Source organism: Gossypium hirsutum, chromosome A09 (assembly GCF_007990345.1).
Source record: "Gossypium hirsutum isolate 1008001.06 chromosome A09, Gossypium_hirsutum_v2.1, whole genome shotgun sequence".
Lineage (NCBI taxonomy): Eukaryota > Viridiplantae > Streptophyta > Magnoliopsida > Malvales > Malvaceae > Gossypium > Gossypium hirsutum.
This window is the reverse complement of record NC_053432.1, coordinates 78012545-78030577: the sequence shown is the minus strand read 5'-3', so window position 1 is coordinate 78030577 and position 18033 is coordinate 78012545. Positions and strand designations below refer to the sequence as shown.

General features: G+C 32.2%; 2 protein-coding genes across 3 annotated transcripts; one reads left to right on the top strand and one right to left on the bottom strand.

Moving 5' to 3' along the window:
- The first annotated feature begins 2843 nt into the window (after positions 1 to 2843).
- LOC107944064 (LEAF RUST 10 DISEASE-RESISTANCE LOCUS RECEPTOR-LIKE PROTEIN KINASE-like 2.8) lies at positions 2844 to 9622 on the top strand. 2 transcript variants are annotated; one of them, XM_041076942.1, is made up of 3 exons: positions 2918 to 3898; positions 7445 to 7480; positions 8350 to 9622. In XM_041076942.1, exons 1-3 carry the CDS (start codon positions 3136 to 3138, stop codon positions 9408 to 9410), a joined length of 1860 nt encoding a protein of 619 aa, XP_040932876.1. In that variant the 5' UTR covers positions 2918 to 3135; the 3' UTR covers positions 9411 to 9622. The 2 variants fall into 2 exon arrangements, with proteins under 2 accessions (XP_040932877.1, XP_040932876.1); XM_041076943.1 differs by lacking the exon at positions 7445 to 7480 and having other exon boundaries at positions 2844 to 3898.
- A 386-nt stretch (positions 9623 to 10008) lies between these two features.
- LOC107944063 (LEAF RUST 10 DISEASE-RESISTANCE LOCUS RECEPTOR-LIKE PROTEIN KINASE-like 1.2) lies at positions 10009 to 17726 on the bottom strand. The gene is made up of 4 exons (XM_041076941.1): positions 16671 to 17726; positions 11615 to 11650; positions 11245 to 11508; positions 10009 to 11170 (listed from the first exon to the last, which is right to left on the bottom strand). Exons 1-4 carry the CDS (start codon positions 17431 to 17433, stop codon positions 10227 to 10229), a joined length of 2007 nt encoding a protein of 668 aa, XP_040932875.1. The 5' UTR covers positions 17434 to 17726; the 3' UTR covers positions 10009 to 10226.
- Between the last annotated feature and the right edge of the window lie 307 nt (positions 17727 to 18033).

Here is an 18033-nt window from a genome sequence, read left to right as displayed (position 1 = left end):
ATACGATTCTTTTGCTTACACTGTTTCTTCTATGTAAAAATAGATTCAATAGGCTTTAATTTCATATTTTATTAAACCTCAAATTCGATTTTCAAAATTCTTGGTGATTTTTCAAATTTGGACTACTACTACTGTCCAAAACCGTTTTAGTGAAAAATGTTGATAACTAAGTTTATAACACCTTAACTTCCTTTCAATTAAACCCTATACATACCATATAAACCTTAAAATGCACAATAAAATTTACCGAAGTAATCTGGATAGTGTGCCCTAATGTGTTGATTCGATCCACTGATTTCACGTCAATCTACAAGAACATTTAACACACAAGAGTAAGCTTATGAAAGCTTAGTAAGCTCATAGGCATAGAAAAATAAATCTTACCGAACATTGCATATAATCATATAACATTTAATTTCAATAAATCCTCCTATAAATCACAAAATCATTAATAAACTCATTTCATTGATTTCAATGTCACTATTCACTAATTCTTGTTCTTTTGGGTTCATTTCTCATTTACTCTCATAGTCAAATTAGGGAATGATTACGGAATTGAGTACTTCGTTATCACAATGCCATAGTAAAACTATGGTTTTGCACATAGTCACATATCACACACCGAAGCCATAGGTCAGCCATGGTCTTACACGGATCACATATCACACTGATGCCATATCCCAGATATGGTTTTATTCAGAAGCACATATCATACTGACGCCATATCCCAGATATGGTCTTATACGGAAGCTCATATCACACCGATGCCATAACCCAGCTATGGTCTTATTCTGAAATCACAGATCACATGTTGCCATGGTCCAACCATGGTCTTTTCTGTCAATTCATCTTAGCCACTGAACGAAAGTACTCAAATCCATCGTTCTAACTAATTTGTACTTTTACTTAATCATTATTTTACAATTATCAAAATTTTATAACGTTCATATACAATAATATACCATAATATTCATGAAATTTTCATAACAAAATATTGAATTTAGCCATATGAACTTACCTAGGCAAATTCGCAAAAGTCATACGAGTTCAGGGACTAATCAGCTATTTTCTCTTTTTCACGATTCACTTCGTGTTCTTGATCTATAATTGTAAAATCATTAATTTATTAGCATTCATTTCAATTTTACTATACTTTACAGTTTATACCCTTTAATTCTTAAAATTACACTTTTTCCCTAAATTTTTATAATTTTTACAATTTAGTCCCTTCTCAATTAACCCATCAATTCAACTAATTTTTCTCAATTAACACTTTATTTATTCATTATAAGCTACTACACAACCTTTGGAAATTATAATTTCAGTACCAAACCTTAATTCACAACTTTTTCACAATTAGGTCCTAAAATCAATTTCTATAAAAATCACTTAATAAAATCATCATATAATAAATAATAACTTCAATTTCATAATAATTCACCACAATAATACAACACTTATTCATGGTAACTTTTAAAGTCACTCATAAAATCAAAAAGTAATGAATTAGATAGTTGAACCTAATTGTAAAAGTCACAAAAACATAAAAATTACTAAGAAAAAGTAAAAATTGAACTCACATATGTCAAAATATGAAAAACCAGCAACTTCCAGATCTCCCATGGCGTTTTTGCTGAAGAAAAATGATGATATCTCTAGATTTTTCAATTTTATCTTTATTTTATATGTTTAAATTGCAAGATTTCCAATTTTGCCCTTGTTTCTCCGCTGATTTTCTTGCCCAAACCGTCCAGCCCATAAAAGTTGGGTCTCATTGCCTTTTAAATCCCTCCTTATTAGTCACTTAAGCTATTTAATCACTTTACCAAATTTTGCACTATTTTCATTTTAGTCCTTTATAATTAATTGACTAACCAAACGTTAAAATTTTCTAACGAAACTTTAATACTAACTTAATAGAACTCCATAAATATTTATAAAAATCTTTATGGCTCGGTTTATGAATCCGAAGTCTCGATACCTCGTTTTCAACCCGATTTACCTAATTAATTCTTTTAAATAACAAAATTCACTAATTAAAAAAAATACTTTTATAATCACACTTGACTCATAGGTATTAATTTATTAAAATTTCAAACTTACTTGTCGGATTTAGTGATCTCCAAATCACTATTTTCGACACCACTGAAAATTGAGCTGTTACAATAACAAAGAATATATGTTTAATATTAGAGAGAGAAATATGGAATGCTAGAGTGCATATAAGATTTGATGTTAGGTTTTTTTTTCTCAAGGTATCTACCAGAACGATTTAATAACTAATCATCCGCATTTTGTAGGCCCCTTAAGGGGTAAATGCTGGGCACGAGTTTTAAAACTGCTTCATACCCAGGGCGAGGATCGAACTTTTGACCACTAATTTTTGTTAATTGTTTAGAGAGTTTTTTCTTAAGTATTATTGATAATTTTATTATAATTAATATTCTTTTAAAATTTAAAATTATGTAATTGTGCAATTACATTTATTATTACTAAACATGAAGAAATTCTAATGTAATTTCAATCTACAATTCAAACATTTTTAAGTAACTAGAATTTCTTGTAATTAGAAGATGGGGTAATTACTGTTTCATCTAATTACTCTTTAGTGTCCAAATACATCCTAAATAAATTTCTAATTGAATTAACCTTGAGTTTGACTGATCACACTTCAACCGAGTATATATAAAAATTTTAATATATAAATATAAAATTTAAATAAGTAACTATTTTTTAGTCGAGGGATGAGGATGAATTTGCACATTGAGCACAAACTTAAAAGATGATGTCAACTAGGTCCAACTTGAAACCAAACCACAAGTTATTGGGTCAAATTCTCAATAGATGAAAATTCGAAGTAGCTTACAATTTCTCTTTCTTTTCGAATAGAAAAAGGGAAAGACCAGTACGAGTGGTGTTTTCATATGAATTTCTGTATAACCTTCTCTTTGGTGGAAAATTCCAACTTCATTTGCGTCATGGTTTTCCGATTTTTATAGTTCACCATAGTCCACTTTATAATTTATTTTACATTTTAATCGTAGAAATACTGCATAATTTTCCGGTTTTTATTAGTTTACCATATAACTTTTTCTCTTATAGCTGTTGCTCCCTCTTCAGAAATTGAAAAAGAAAATGCATCATCAACCCTTCATTTCAACACCTTCCATCTCCATCTCCATCTTCACTTTGTTGTTGTTTATCATCTTCCTCCTCCCAGTATCATACACCCAAGATGAACCCAGGCTTACGCAGTGTTTTAAAAGTTTTGATTGTGGAAACGTAAAGAGCCTGGTGTTCCCCTTTTGGAAAGAGGGTAGTCCTGAATATTGTCACCAAGAAGGCTTCGAGGTGACCGAATGTGAAGATGGTCATCAGCCAGTCATCAGTATTGGTGAGACTAAATTCCGATTGGTTTCTGTGGATCTGGTCAATTTTAGAATGACAATCACTAGGGAGGATTTGTGGGATCAAGTTTGTAGTTCAGATGCCAGTCGTATAACAAATGTGACTCTGGGATACTCTTTCCTGCGCTATTCCGATAAAAACCAAAACCTTACCTTCTTTTACAATTGCGAGCCATCAGTAGCAGCACCACCAGCTTCAGCTCAATTCCGGTGCGCCCAAGGGTTAGTTCCAGTCTATGCGGCTGATTTAGTGGATAGAGGTTCTTATGAACAGTTTTTTCGCTCTTGCCATGGCGGCCCTATCCAAGTTCAGGTTAATGAGAGGGCTTTCCAACAACTGAAGAATGGGAGCCTGGGAAACGTTGACTCTGAGGGTCTGGGATTTGATGTGTTCTATCCTTTGGCTGACCTTTTCTGCGAGAAATGCAAGATGCAGAACGGTTCATGCGAAAACATGGCCTCACCTCAATATCCTATCTGTAAACATCCTGGTACGCACAATCAATCTCTTCCTCTAATCAGTTCACATCTAGTTGATTGCTAAAATCCCGTAAATTCCTAACCTCCTTAACCTTACTCAGTCTGTGCTGTGAATAGTGTTTTCTCCTTTAATTTTTTCAGTTTAAGAAAATATAGCATAAATTACGTAGCAGCGATGCCAATTACACATGTCTAACAGCAAGCTGATCGCATGCAAGTTTGCACATTAATATTACATTAAAGTACTCTTCCATAAAAAAATATATATTACATTAAACTCTACAAACTCTCCTAGCTAGGTTGCATTTAGTGAGATTAAAATGGAAAACTATAAGCTCACCATGAGTGATTCTAAAAAGAATCATGGTTAAAATCTTTCAGATCTTTTAAAATTTTTGAGGTAAATCACTTAATTATGTTTTTTTATTATTTAATTATTAAAAATTATAAAATTGTCACTCAATTATTCAATAATCTTTTTTGGCCACCTAACTATATTAACTTTTTGAATGTTTTTATTTTTACTTTAATTAGCTGAGGATAAAAAAAGATAAAATTGAATAATGAATTACTATTATAACTTTTCATAATTGAATAACAAAAAAATACTAATAAATAAAAATATTATCCTTTATATTTTTATTCAATTTAATTCATATTCTTTTATTTGATGAACTTCAATCTTTTATTATTAAGACGTTATTATATTTTATATATGACGATAATAAATTATTTAAAAATTAAAAACTTGAGTAAATCACAAATAAAATTTGTCTTGCTTGCAGTCATAACTATCGACGCTATCACGCCTTGTTTTTACTGTCAAAGTCACTGTTCAAGCCACCATTCGAGGGTTTTCCTCCTTCTCTTTCTTTCTATGTGCTAGATCCTCTTGAAACAGCCACGAAACTCATGTTTTCGTGTTTCTCACAGCTATCGTCCATTGTCCCCGTGGGTTTCGACCAACTAGTCACTGCCTTATCTCTTACTTCTCCAATCTCTCTCCCCTAGTTCTTATCTCTTACTTCTCCAGTCTCTCTCTCCTATTTCTTATTGGAGCTTTTCAGATCTACGCTCTAAAGTTTGAAGGATATAAGCCCCGTTCACTAGCAGCCCACCGATCGATCATCGCGTGCCTTTGGACCTCAGTTCCTCTTGCTCAGTTATGGCGTTTGACCGCTCGGATCTCCGATTGGAGATCCATAGTGGTGCTGTTTTGAGCCAACAACCTTAAGGCTCTGGTATTTTCATGGTCACTAGCGGTTTGGCCATTGAACAGCCGGCCATCTCCCCCTTACGATCCTAGCCATGCGCTGTTGTCGATTTTCGGCCAACTTTTTTGGTAGGGAGCGGACAGATTATTGGAATAATGAAGTTTTTTGGTCCGTGTGTTGGATCGTGCTTTGGTTTCACTTAGTGATTAACCGTGGACCTAGAGTACTGTGGTGACTCGATTTCTCTAGTCTTCAATGACTTGGTTTTATCGAGAGTTTCAGGAACTCGTTTTGACTAGGTTTCTAGTGCACCAGTTGAGTTAGGTCATAGATGTCTTCATAGCCACAACGATAAGATTTTGTTTCCTTAATGGATAAGGGTGGGGTGTTTATAATTTGGTTAAAAATAATTAATCAATTCAATAATTTAATTTGGTTAATTAGTTAATGATTGAATTTAGTTTAGTTGGAAGGTGGTTAATAATTTTTTAAAATTTAGTTATCAATTAATTAGATTTAAAATTAAATAATTAACTTAATTAACTGAATTAATTGAAATAAATAATAAATAATATATTTTTTATATTAGCAACGTATTTTTTAACTATTATTTTTTATATTAATTAAATAATTAATATATATTATATAATTTTGAACTATTAAAAAAACATTAACAACGTATTTTTTATATTTTATACTTATTTTAATCAAAAGATAAAAACATATAAATTTCGGTTAATCAATTAAATTCATTGAAATATTTTAATTCGGTTAATGTATTTAAAAAATATTTTAATTGGATTAACTGTTGAAGATTTTTACTTTTCGACCCGTAGCGAAGAGTGCTATATGGTTTAAAGGGTCGTGAGAATGTATTGGGATTTCTCCTTGCTTCTAGTTATCAACCAGAGGCTTGATTCAAGTAATAGATGATTTTTTTCTTCTTCAGAGAGTTTTAGGTTCTACTTACCTTTCGAAGCTTTCTGTTGTATGACACTGAGGTCTTCAATTGCTTCCTCTAACTAAGTTTGTAGCCTGCTTGACTTTTTTTTAGGGATAATGTAATTGTTAGCCCCTGAACTTGGTAATTAGCTCTACTTCGATATTTATACTTTTTTGTAGTCTATTTTTATACTTGAATTTGACAACTAGATTCATTTTAGACCTTGAACTTAGATTCTGTCAAGATTTGATGATGTGGCATATGTTACTAGAACAAGATTGGATCGAATGGACCAAAAATTGATTGATATAATGGTCTAAACAAAAAAATTGAACTGATTGACACAGAAACTACTTAGAATTAGTAAAGATAAAAAAATTGGTACAAAAATCAACAGTTGAACAAGTTGAATTGCTTTAATAATTTTTTTATAAATTTATAAATTTTTAATTATTTATTTAATTTTTGTTGGTCTAATGGTCAAACCAATGAAACTGATTGAATCTGAAACAGGTGATCTGACCTGTTCGTACACATGTCTGCATAATCAAATTTTTATATTTTTCAATTTCAAGAACTAAACTAAACTTAATTGTCAAATTCAAGTACAAAAATAAACTATAAAAAAATACAATTACCAAAACTAAAATAAATCTAGATAATAATTTTAAGGGTCTGAAAATTGTATTATCCCTTTTTAGGACGCATTTTGGCTGTAATCTTTTTTTTCTCTTCATAGAAAGAAATTATTGTTTGATAAAAATTTAAAGAAGCAAAACTTAATTAAGACATTAAAATTTTAATTAGTATTTACTTGAATAAAATATTTTGAATAAATTAAAATTAAATCTGGGTAAGAAAAATTACTTTAACCTATTATGTCTATACTATATATAAAATGGTTAATTAAGTTAGTGTCACGAGTCAACTTCATATTAATTATTAAAATACTTTTATTTTAAAGAGTATTTAATATTATTATAAAAGTATTTTCATCTTTTTACATTTTTATATAATATTAAATAAAACATGTAAAAAACATTATTTGAGAATCAAATATAATACGGACGAATTCATATAGAAAATTTTTGCCACTCTATTAATAATTATTTGTTGAAATATTTTTATAAATATATATAATTAATATAAAATATTTTCATTCACGTGTAATAAATTCTAATAAAAATAAACTATTCTATCTTGGAGGCCTTTAATTGGGCACCTGTAATAAATTTTAATTGCTCATGAAATAATTTGAATGAGGTGGTTTCCCTTGTTACTCCATTAATAATCTTTATTGAAATATTTTTATAATATTTTCGTAATTTAAAATGTACTAGTAGTAATATTAATTGCTTATGAAATAGTTGGAGCTGAAGTGACGTAATCTTCTGTTGCAGGAAAAGGTTCTCTCTTTAAAAAAAAGCTTACAATAGGTATGAAATCATTTATCGGGGTTGGAGAATGGGTTATATTTTTTATATAATTAAGGTTGGAAAATGAGATTGCTTGGTTTGAATTTAAATTTTTATATCTACAATATTTTATTAAACTAAGAAATTGTTGGAATTTTGAGATTTACTTTAATTGGCATTAGATTATTGTATATGACATATCATATTATTATATTATATTTAATAAGTAAATATAATTATTAATATACCATGTTATAACATTATATTGGCCAAAAATTATAATATTATATAATAATATATATGGATATAGATATAGATATGTTAATTTATATTTTATATCCTAAAATTTTTAGCTAAATTCAGTTAAATTAATATGGTATTAATTATGTCCATAATGTTTATACATATATTGTTTCAAGTTGATACGAATATCATTAATCATAAAGAATAAATAAATATAATTTCATGATATAATATATACAGTAGATTTTTATTCTTAATTTTATTATTATTATTGTGGTGTAATTATTAGGGATTGAACTTAATCTTTCATGCACAACTACAAAATTATAAAGTTGTTAGATATAATATAATATAATATAATATAATATTAAAAAAATAAACTGTATAATATCAATACTCAATAATTGTTATCATTTCTTATATTACCATACACACATAAATTAATAGTACATAACATATTATTAAAAAATTTTGTAATAATATTTTAATTATATCACATTGTGTTATATAAAAAAATTTTCGATGATATATAATATTTAAATAATACCTCTTCCATAATAGAACATCTCTATAAATTAATTACTACTTCGAAATAAAAATATTTTGCTGCTTGATTTTCTCTAGTTGGTTTTCTGCTTATATGACAGGCCTTGGTAGTGCAGCAACTGGTCTACTGATCACCGTTATCAGCATTCTATTTTTCAGAAGAAAAATCTCGATTACCTTTCATTGTAAGTTTAGAAACAGAGATCAAGATATTGAGGCTTTCCTAAAAAACAATGGAGGTTTAGTTCCTAAAAGATACAGTTATTCAGACATCAAGAAAATGACCAGCTCATTTAAAGAAAAGCTAGGCAAAGGAGGTTACGGTAGTGTTTACAAAGGGAAGCTACCCGACGGCCGCCTTGTTGCTGTGAAACTGCTTAATACATCCAAAGGAGATGGTCAAGAATTTATCAATGAGGTTGCTAGTATTAGTCGTACCTCTCATGTTAATGTTGTCACCCTTTTAGGCTTTTGTTTAGAGGGCGGAAAAAGAGCCTTGATTTATGAGTTCATGCCCAACGGATCGTTAGAAAAATTCATCTATGACTATGAACAAAATATTTCCAAAGATAATCGTCAGCACTTGACAGTAAAAGACTTGTATCAAATTGCAATCGGAATAGCCCGTGGGCTCGAGTACTTACACCTTGGCTGCAGCACTCGGATTCTGCATTTCGACATAAAGCCTCATAATATTCTTCTAGATGATCAATTTTGCCCGAAAATCTCTGATTTTGGGCTTGCGAAACTGTGTGGGAGGACTGATAGTATGGTATCTATGTTGGAAGCTAGAGGAACAATTGGTTACATAGCTCCAGAAGTATTTTGCAGGAACATTGGATGTGTTTCGCATAAATCAGATGTGTATAGCTATGGCATGATGATTCTAGAGATGGGTGGAGGCAGAAAGAACCTAGATGTTGGGGTACATCACACCAGCGAGATATATTTTCCGCAATGGATTTATGAGCATATTGAACAAGGCAATATTGAACCGGAATTGCTTGGTCTTGTGAGCAAAGAAGAGACAGAGATTGCAAGGAAGATGATAGTAGTTGGGCTGTGGTGCATACAAACAAATCCTAAAGACCGACCTTCCATAAGTAAGGTGAAAGAGATGCTGGAAAGCACACAACCGTTGCAAATTCCACCAAAGCCTTAAGTCATTTCCGTCACCTTTGGACAGAAAGAGAATTTAGTGAAATCATATCATATATACTTTGTCCAAGCTGTCAATATTCATTACGAAACTCTCACCTTTCTAAATATTTTACCCTTTCAGATCTTCTTTATTTCATTGGATCAACAATTTGCTTGATAATCTTTCACCAGAGAATGAGAGCTGAGTTATGGGAATGTTTCCCATTATTTTGACTTCTCTTTTCACATTTACATATTGCTACTGTTTTATACTTCACCTCTGTTGTTTTGCATCAAACCATGAAATTTAAAAATGGGACTGGACTGATTCATTGGGTTGGTCCAATCAGGTGCTCATTTAGTTTGGTGATCATGTAAGAACCGGATTTTAAATTACCCTGTTAAAAATCAAATTGAATCAGTAAAAAGTTAATTTTATATATTCTTCCCATTTTTTTATTAAAGAAGATAACCCACTGTTATTTTTCAACACATACTTCATCAGAGTTCAAAAGATCACACCAATATTTATACAGCTTTTCACCGCCACTCTTATTCGATTTTACATATTTGCACTAATATCAGCTTATAAAATTAAATTAAATAGTTGGGACCCTAACTCATAAAACTAAGGCATAGATTCCTTTGTTACACTTACATAGTTACATTACATTACACCCCTCCCAAACAATAAATAACATTTTCATTTTCTCGGAACTGATTAATCCAAAAAAAAAAAAAACCAGCAAGAATCAGCTGAAAATTTAGTAATAAAAGCTGACTTTTTCATGCACCCTTTATCCTACATATATGGTACTATTTACATATAGCTGGAAATTTAGAAACTTGGTGTTGTAGTAGTTGTAGAAGAGCTGCCATTGCTAACCCATTTTATCACAGAATCTGGAGAATGAGGCACTGCTGTACTCTTCAACAACCCACCCTCGTCCCCTGCTGCTTCCATTTCTATTTCTTCACCCTTTTCTTTCTTGTATTCCTCATTTTGTATGCCCACTAAAGCCTCAAACACTTGAGCCATTGTCGGCCTCATGTCTTTCTCGTTTTGAAGGCACTGGAACGCCACCTCTGCCACTAAGGTTATCTTTTTCCGAACCTTTTCATCCGTTTCGAACTCGAGAGATGGATCCACTAGCTCGTGCAATGCCCGGTTTTGTATCTTGTTGATTGCCATGTTCCACAAGTTAATTTCATGGCGGTGCCTCATGATGTCCACGGCTGGTTTCGATGATATTAGCTCGGTTAGTACGACCCCGAAGCTGAATACATCGCTCTTGCTAGTAAGCTGGTAGCACTGGTGATATTCGGGATCGACATAACCGGGAGTGCCTTGTGGAGCGGTTGAAACATGTGTAACATCAGTTGGAAAGAGTCGAGACAGTCCGAAATCCCCGACTTTAACATGAAAATAGTTGTCGAGGAGGATGTTGTTGGTTTTCACATCACGGTGAATGATATCCGAAGCATGGAGATATTTTAATGCACTTGCGGTCTCTATGGCTATGTCTAACCGAATGTGCCAAGGGAGTGCCCCGGGTTTAGCATATTCACCATGAAGGTGGTCCGCGACAGTGCCGTTCTCAACATATTCGTATACGACCAAGAGTTCCCGACTGTGCCGAGAGGTGCATCCATAAAGTGAGACAAGATTTGGATGGCGCAACCGAGTTAGGATGTCAACTTCATTCATGAATTGCTCAACTCTCCTGTAGTTGTTTTCATATAAGCGTTTAACAGCAACAGTGCGACTGTCCCGAAGTTTGCCTGGGTAAGAAAGACGGATATGAAACAATAGACTTTTTGACAAAGTGGTGATTCGAGTATAAAGTTTTTCTTACCATAATAGACAGTTCCAAAGCCTCCATCACCAAGTTCCCTATTGGAATCGAAATTGTTGGTAGCTTCTTCAAGTTCCTTGTAGGTGAAGACATGGACACAAGCAAAGCTATCACCTTTCTCATAATCGCTCGCCAAAGAGCGGTCCAAATAACTCTTGCCGGTTATGAAAGATGATTTAAAGAACCCTTTACCACGGCGGTGACGTAACCAGCAATAGAAGAAGAGGCTGGTGATTAGTACACCTCCAGCACCGGCACAGAAACCTGCGCATGTTACATATTGAAACTTCATGTCATTTTGGTGAAGAAAATGCATGAAGCAACAAACTGACTAAGAATGAAACAGAGGAGGATCAGGGGATCATATTACCAACGATCAGCTTTGTTCTCACGTCTAAGCCTTCGCCTGAAATAGAAAAAAAAAAAGAAAATAATTTATTTTTATTGAAAAAGGGTCAATTATCAGCAGTTTAGATCAAGTTATATGTTCTGAAATGCGAACCTCAGCTATGAAACATGAAGAAAAAAAGGGTACACAATATAATGTTATACCATATTAGAGTTGCCTATGATGTAAGCGAACAATACAGGTCGAGAGTGCAAATGGAAGATTAACTGATAACATACCTCTTAAGTAAAATTTATTAGGCAAGCTAAAATTAAGAAAAAGAACAAAAAAAAAACATGAAGAAGTAAGGGAAGGAAGTATTAGTAGAGTTAGGATGTATGAATGTCCTACTAAGTTACCACCATTGCAGGTCTTCGGATGAGGCCCGTCCAGGCAAAAGCAAACGAATTCATCATTATAACCGAACGGCAGCGGCCTCCACTTCTCTTACAGCTGCTGCAACTATGTGCGGTCCAGTTCAAAACAAACTCCGACTTCAAAACTTTGGTAAAATTCATGTCTAATAAGCTAACGAAACTAACATCGTCGTTTATGAAGATGGGGGAATCAATCATAGTCCGGCACCACTTGATCGAATAGTTAGTCTTTTCCAAAGATTCTTTGTGGAAAACAGCAAACGAATGGAAAGAAACATTAACTTACTGGATATGTATGATAATTTGGTTGTTCCTCGCAGTTGTATAAAAAGGAAAGATTGACATTGTCAGGACTAAGACTAAAGGGAGTTTGATCGAGGCAAACATTTCGTTGCGGAGTCGGACAATCATCTTGTACAACAGCATTGACTACAAGCAATGAATTGTTGTTGTAAAATATATTTTTAATGATACAAGTTTCCTCAGAAATTTTGAGTGTAGGATCTTTCTCTTTGCAGGTGATCTCGAAGTTCAGATAGCCGCAGAATGATTCTTGTTCTTCGAAAATCCAAACAGGATAGCTTATATTGGGACCGTGGCCACAACTTCAAGGCATACAAGCCTCGAAGTGTGAGTCCCTAGACAGGGTTTCAGTTGCCATTGCTAAGGTGATAAAAAAGACAGAAATGATGAAAAGTTTATCAGCTTTTGTGGATCCATTTGAGGAGAAAGCAATAAAGGATGACATGAACTGGAAATGGGAAGAAGAAGCAGTTGAAGGGAACTGGATAGAATTAATGGTGTTTTTGCTTTTAATTGGTGAATTGATTGTGATTGGAGTTTGAAAGAAAAAGAAGACAAAACAATAATTAAAGCAAAAGGCAAAGATATTGTTTTTATTTTTCTTGCACAACTTCCTACCTAGATTGACCATCCTACTACATTCAAATCTATGGTGCAGTTTGCTTGATCTCATGCATCCATTTAGGGGAACTCTATGGGCCAATAAACTATACATTTTTTTGAAATGACTCTTACCCTCTAAATTCTAAAAGCTACAATGGAAGCCAGCTTATGCTTAAAACCCCACTATCAAATAAAGATAACCTTTGTTATTTAAACTTCCCCCTTGTAGTTGGCTGAAAACGAAATCTCATTAACTTGAACGAAAACTAGTCTATACCTCCCCAACATAAAATGGTATAGAATAAGTTAAAAGGGTGGGGCGGGCACTTCTTTATACATACATAAAATTAATATAAAACCAAAGGATTTGGTCGTTGAACAAAAAGAGGATCACTTGTGCCACACCTTTCGATTGCATTCCATGTGGGAAACAATGGGTCTAAGCTTGTGTTTCATATTTGTTAACCTAAGTAAGAAACTTGAGGAGCGTGTGGAAATAGCATAAGTTTGATATTGGCCAAAAGAAAATTGGGAGAAATGAAGGCAAAAAAGTTGGGTGTAATTAAAAGCTGCTCTCTGGGAACAATTGACGGATTCAGAAGTTGGAGATTAATGGAAGCAAGAACAAGTTTTTAAGGTGGCCCGCCATGGAACTAACAGTCAAAAAGAATTGCATCATATTAAGACCAAAAGCTAGTCTCTTATAGGCCATAAAAAGACACCAACAAATGGCTTCCTACATGGAAAGGAAGGTCTCCCTGTGAGAAAGGAAGAAGACGTGGAAGTTAGAAGGAACCAAGGTCAATATTTTTAAGTGAAAGGGTTCCTATATTTAGTATTGCAAAGCTAAGGACATTAACTTTTCGAAGAAAAATACACCGTAGAGTTTTCCACGAGACCGAAAGAAAGAGAAAGCTAAGTGGTTGTTAATAAACGTAATGTGACCGATCGAATGGCTGAGAGAGCCTAACGTGGGGTTTTCATTTGAAGCTAGAAATCATTCAAACATCCGCCCTTGGAATTCAGTAAATTCACTAAAATTTCCCATTTGTTTTCGTACAAGTATTCATATTTGAAGTGTTCAAAACACTGACATTTTCATATGCCAACTAATATAGAGTAATTTTAAAGGGAAATTAATATATAGTAGAAAATGATAGTAGCTTAAGCTTCAAATACACTTAATTTATCTAAATATAAAACACTAATCTGCAACTAAGAACTGTTGGAAGACCAAGTCTAACTTCAAAGTAGTTGGTTTAATTTCAAATTATTTATTTATCCTTATTTGTCACTTTTACCAATCACTATGTGCAAAATTTTAGTATATATTACAAGTTTAACTATATTTTCTTTTTAACTTTTTCGGTATAAAAAAACCCACCAAATTATGAATAGGGGAAGAAATTGCAAATTTTTTATCAAATATCATATTTGTTATATACCTTTCTTATATAAATTTATATATATATAACACAATATATTTTATCATTACATTCCACATTTATATTTATATTTATATTTTCTTTACACCAAACTAACATTAATTTTCTTGTACCATAATGTCTATATATCCCACTAATTGCCATCAATATGAGAAGCAAATCTGACAATTGACAAGTAAATAAGAAATTGATAAGTGAAAAATAAGTATCTATATACTTTAATTTGTTGTTTTTAATTTCTATACTTTTTAAATTTTAAAATTTCAGCCTTCTTAAATAATAGTCATTAAATTGATTTAGTTAAATTCTACTATCTATAAATCTTGTGCAATAATCATATTATTACATGTGTAATGTAATATTAGTTTTCTATTTCCACATAAAATTCACAAAAATATTAGGATTGAAATTTCAAAACTTTAAGAAGTATAGAGACTTAAAATGATCAAATTGGAGAATAAAAATTAAATTCACAACTTACATATACTATGGAATTAATAGTAGAATTTGACCTAACATTTTTAATTGCTTCCGTTTAAGTTAAGATTAAAATTTTAAATTTCGAAAAATATAAAAATTAAATTTAATCAAATTAAAGTAAAATACTAAATTGATAATGTAGGTATAATATAGAGAACCTAAAAATAATGAGACCCAAGTGAGAGGGGGATGGGGGGAAGAACAAGAAGAAGAATTAATGGATCTCCACCATGACTATTCATTGGTCTAATGATTCACCATGATTGCGGGTCAATAACCCTAATCACTACTAATTATATTTCTGTTCTTTTCAGAATTCATCATCATAAAATGTTTATTTACTCTGATTTTCACTCTATTTTTATGGTGTTTGTAATGCCCAATAGGCCGAATGAACAAGAACAGGACAAAATATCATCCAACATACAGTCTAGTTTCTATTTATGCAAGTTTAGTTTTAATTTTAATAAAAATTGAATTTATTTATCTCATGTAATTTAATTCAATTTATTTCGTTTATTTAATAAAAAAGATATTCAATTTCAAATTTGATTATTTATAATTAAGCTCAAAACTAAACTAAATTTTGTCCGTATTAATTAAAATAAAGAAAAAAAACTCAATTAAACTCATTAGTTACCACTAAATATTTAAATTTCACTTGTTAAATTAATAATTCGATTCTAATTTAATAATGAATTTATCCATTTCTAACTTTGAAAAAATTACTACAAAGAAGGAAGTTTTATTCAACCAAAAATCACATATAAGTTTTCAAAAGATTTATGTTGAAGTTTTATTTAATAAAATAAGTTTCGGATTTCATCCTTCAACAACCCCTAGAAATATTCAACAGCACTTTAACACCCTTTGAATGTCAACCTGTCTCATGTGTGATGACATCTCAAAAGGAAAAATAGAGTGCGGTAGACCTCAGTTGCTTACCAGGCCTCAAGGGTCCAATTAGTAATCAAACTATAATTGAAGTAGTCAATATTCTACATGTGAATTTAAGCACAATCATAAATTATTTATTTCTTTATATTTTTAATTTTATTAATATATTTTTAAAATGATTTTTAATAGTTTTTATTTATTATTTAACATAAATATCAATTATAATGAATTTTATTATTTAATATAAAGAAAATTTCACTATAATTCATCTAAGCATTGGTTTTCTAAATATAAAATATATGTCGCTACTAATTTTAATTATGACTACAATACTCAATCTAATTGTTTCCGCTGTTTTCAGTTTCAAGACTCTTGATGTCACTAAAACATAGCATTCATCTCCAGTACAAAGTAGCATCAAGATCCCATTGCTTAATTTAACACTAGCCTAACTAAGAGAATTTGTTAGAGTCTAATGGAATGTTAATGTACGAATTAGTGAGTGGTCAGCTGCTCTTATACATGTAATTAGCTGACAAGTATATGGTCAATGGCCCCCTAATTAGGGCATTAAGTTTACTAATTTTGATCTAAGTTTTTTTATTCATTTGCGTTTGCAACAGTAAGAAAAAAAAAAGGCACCATTTTAGTTATCCAACGTTTCGGAATCGAATAGTGGACACCTGACACCTACTTTTTTACCATACCTAAGACAACTTGGTTAGAAGATACGTGCTTTGACCCTATGGCTGGCTAAGCTTGAATATGAGTGATGGCTGCTTACCAGTTCTAGTTGTACAATGTAGACTGGAAAAATTAAAGGAGAAAACACTATTCACAGCACAGATTAAGGTTAAGGAGGTTAGGAATTTACGGGATTTTAGCAATCAAATAGATGTGAACTGATTAGAGGAAGAGATTGATTGTGCGTACCAGGATGTTTACAGATAGGATATTGAGGTGAGGCCATGTTTTCGCATGAACCGTTCTGCATCTTGCATTTCTCGCAGAAAAGGTCAGCCAAAGGATAGAACACATCAAATCCCAGACCCTCAGAGTCAACGTTTCCCAGGCTCCCATTCTTCAGTTGTTGGAAAGCCCTCTCATTAACCTGAACTTGGATAGGGCCGCCATGGCAAGAGCGAAAAAACTGTTCATAAGAACCTCTATCCACTAAATCAGCCGCATAGACTGGAACTAACCCTTGGGCGCACCGGAATTGAGCTGAAGCTGGTGGTGCTGCTACTGATGGCTCGCAATTGTAAAAGAAGGTAAGGTTTTGGTTTTTATCGGAATAGCGCAGGAAAGAGTATCCCAGAGTCACATTTGTTATACGACTGGCATCTGAACTACAAACTTGATCCCACAATTCCTCCCTAGTGATTGTCATTCTAAAATTGACCAGATCCACAGAAACCAATCGGAATTTAGTCTCATCAATACTGATGACTGGCTGATGACCATCTTCACATTCGGTCACCTCGAAGCCTTCTTGGTGACAATATTCAGGACTAACCTCTTTCCAAAAGGGGAACACCAGGCTCTTTACGTTTCCACAATCAAAACTTTTAAAACACTGCGTAAGCCTGGGTTCATCTTGGGTGTATGATACTGGGAGGAGGAAGATGATAAACAACAACAAAGTGAAGATGGAGATGGAGATGGAAGGTGTTGAAATGAAGGGTTGATGATGCATTTTCTTTTTCAATTTCTGAAGAGGGAGCAACAGCTATAAGAGAAAAAGTTATATGGTAAACTAATAAAAACCGGAAAATTATGCAGTATTTCTACGATTAAAATGTAAAATAAATTATAAAGTGGACTATCCCATTTGACCAAATAAGAAAATTTGGTTTGTAAGACTTTTCTATGAAAGATAAAGGAAGAGCTCATAAGAAAGGTTATTGACTTAGACCTTTACGATGGTTTATCGAGAAACGCAATGCTTACGAAGCAACTTCGAAATTTCATCTCTTCAGAAACTAGTACATCATCTCATCAAATATAAAATATGATAAAAGACGTGGTGAAACCTGCAATAAATAATATTCATCTTATTGAAAACACCAAGTAATTACAATAAAGACAAAATGACGATGAAAACTGCAATTCTAAATATGTATGGGATGGGAGCTTCTTCTTTTTTTAATATATCCACACCAACGTTTGTTAGGGAGCTCAATACATTTTAATAAAGGCTTTAGTTTGTGAACTAAAGAAAACTGGGATTAAGAGAGATTTCCTTTTGTTTGAGGCCCTAATTGTTGGAAATTGGTTTTACAAAAGATGATTAATG

What these genes read in the sequence shown, in the direction of transcription:
- LOC107944063 (XM_041076941.1), bottom strand. Translation starts at nt 17,433, where the DNA reads ATGCATCATCAACCCTTCATTTCAACACCTTCCATCTCCATCTCCATC. An exon ending in TCCTATCTGTAAACATCCTG is followed by an intron (nt 11,651 to 16,670) that starts GTACGCACAATC and finishes TTTCTATTTCAG; the next exon opens with GCGAAGGCTTAGACGTGAGA. An exon ending in CTTTGGAACTGTCTATTATG is followed by an intron (nt 11,171 to 11,244) that starts GTAAGAAAAACT and finishes TTTCTTACCCAG; the next exon opens with GCAAACTTCGGGACAGTCGC.
- LOC107944064 (XM_041076942.1), top strand. Translation starts at nt 3,136, where the DNA reads ATGCATCATCAACCCTTCATTTCAACACCTTCCATCTCCATCTCCATC. An exon ending in TCCTATCTGTAAACATCCTG is followed by an intron (nt 3,899 to 7,444) that starts GTACGCACAATC and finishes CTTCTGTTGCAG; the next exon opens with GAAAAGGTTCTCTCTTTAAA. An exon ending in TAAAAAAAAGCTTACAATAG is followed by an intron (nt 7,481 to 8,349) that starts GTATGAAATCAT and finishes CTTATATGACAG; the next exon opens with GCCTTGGTAGTGCAGCAACT.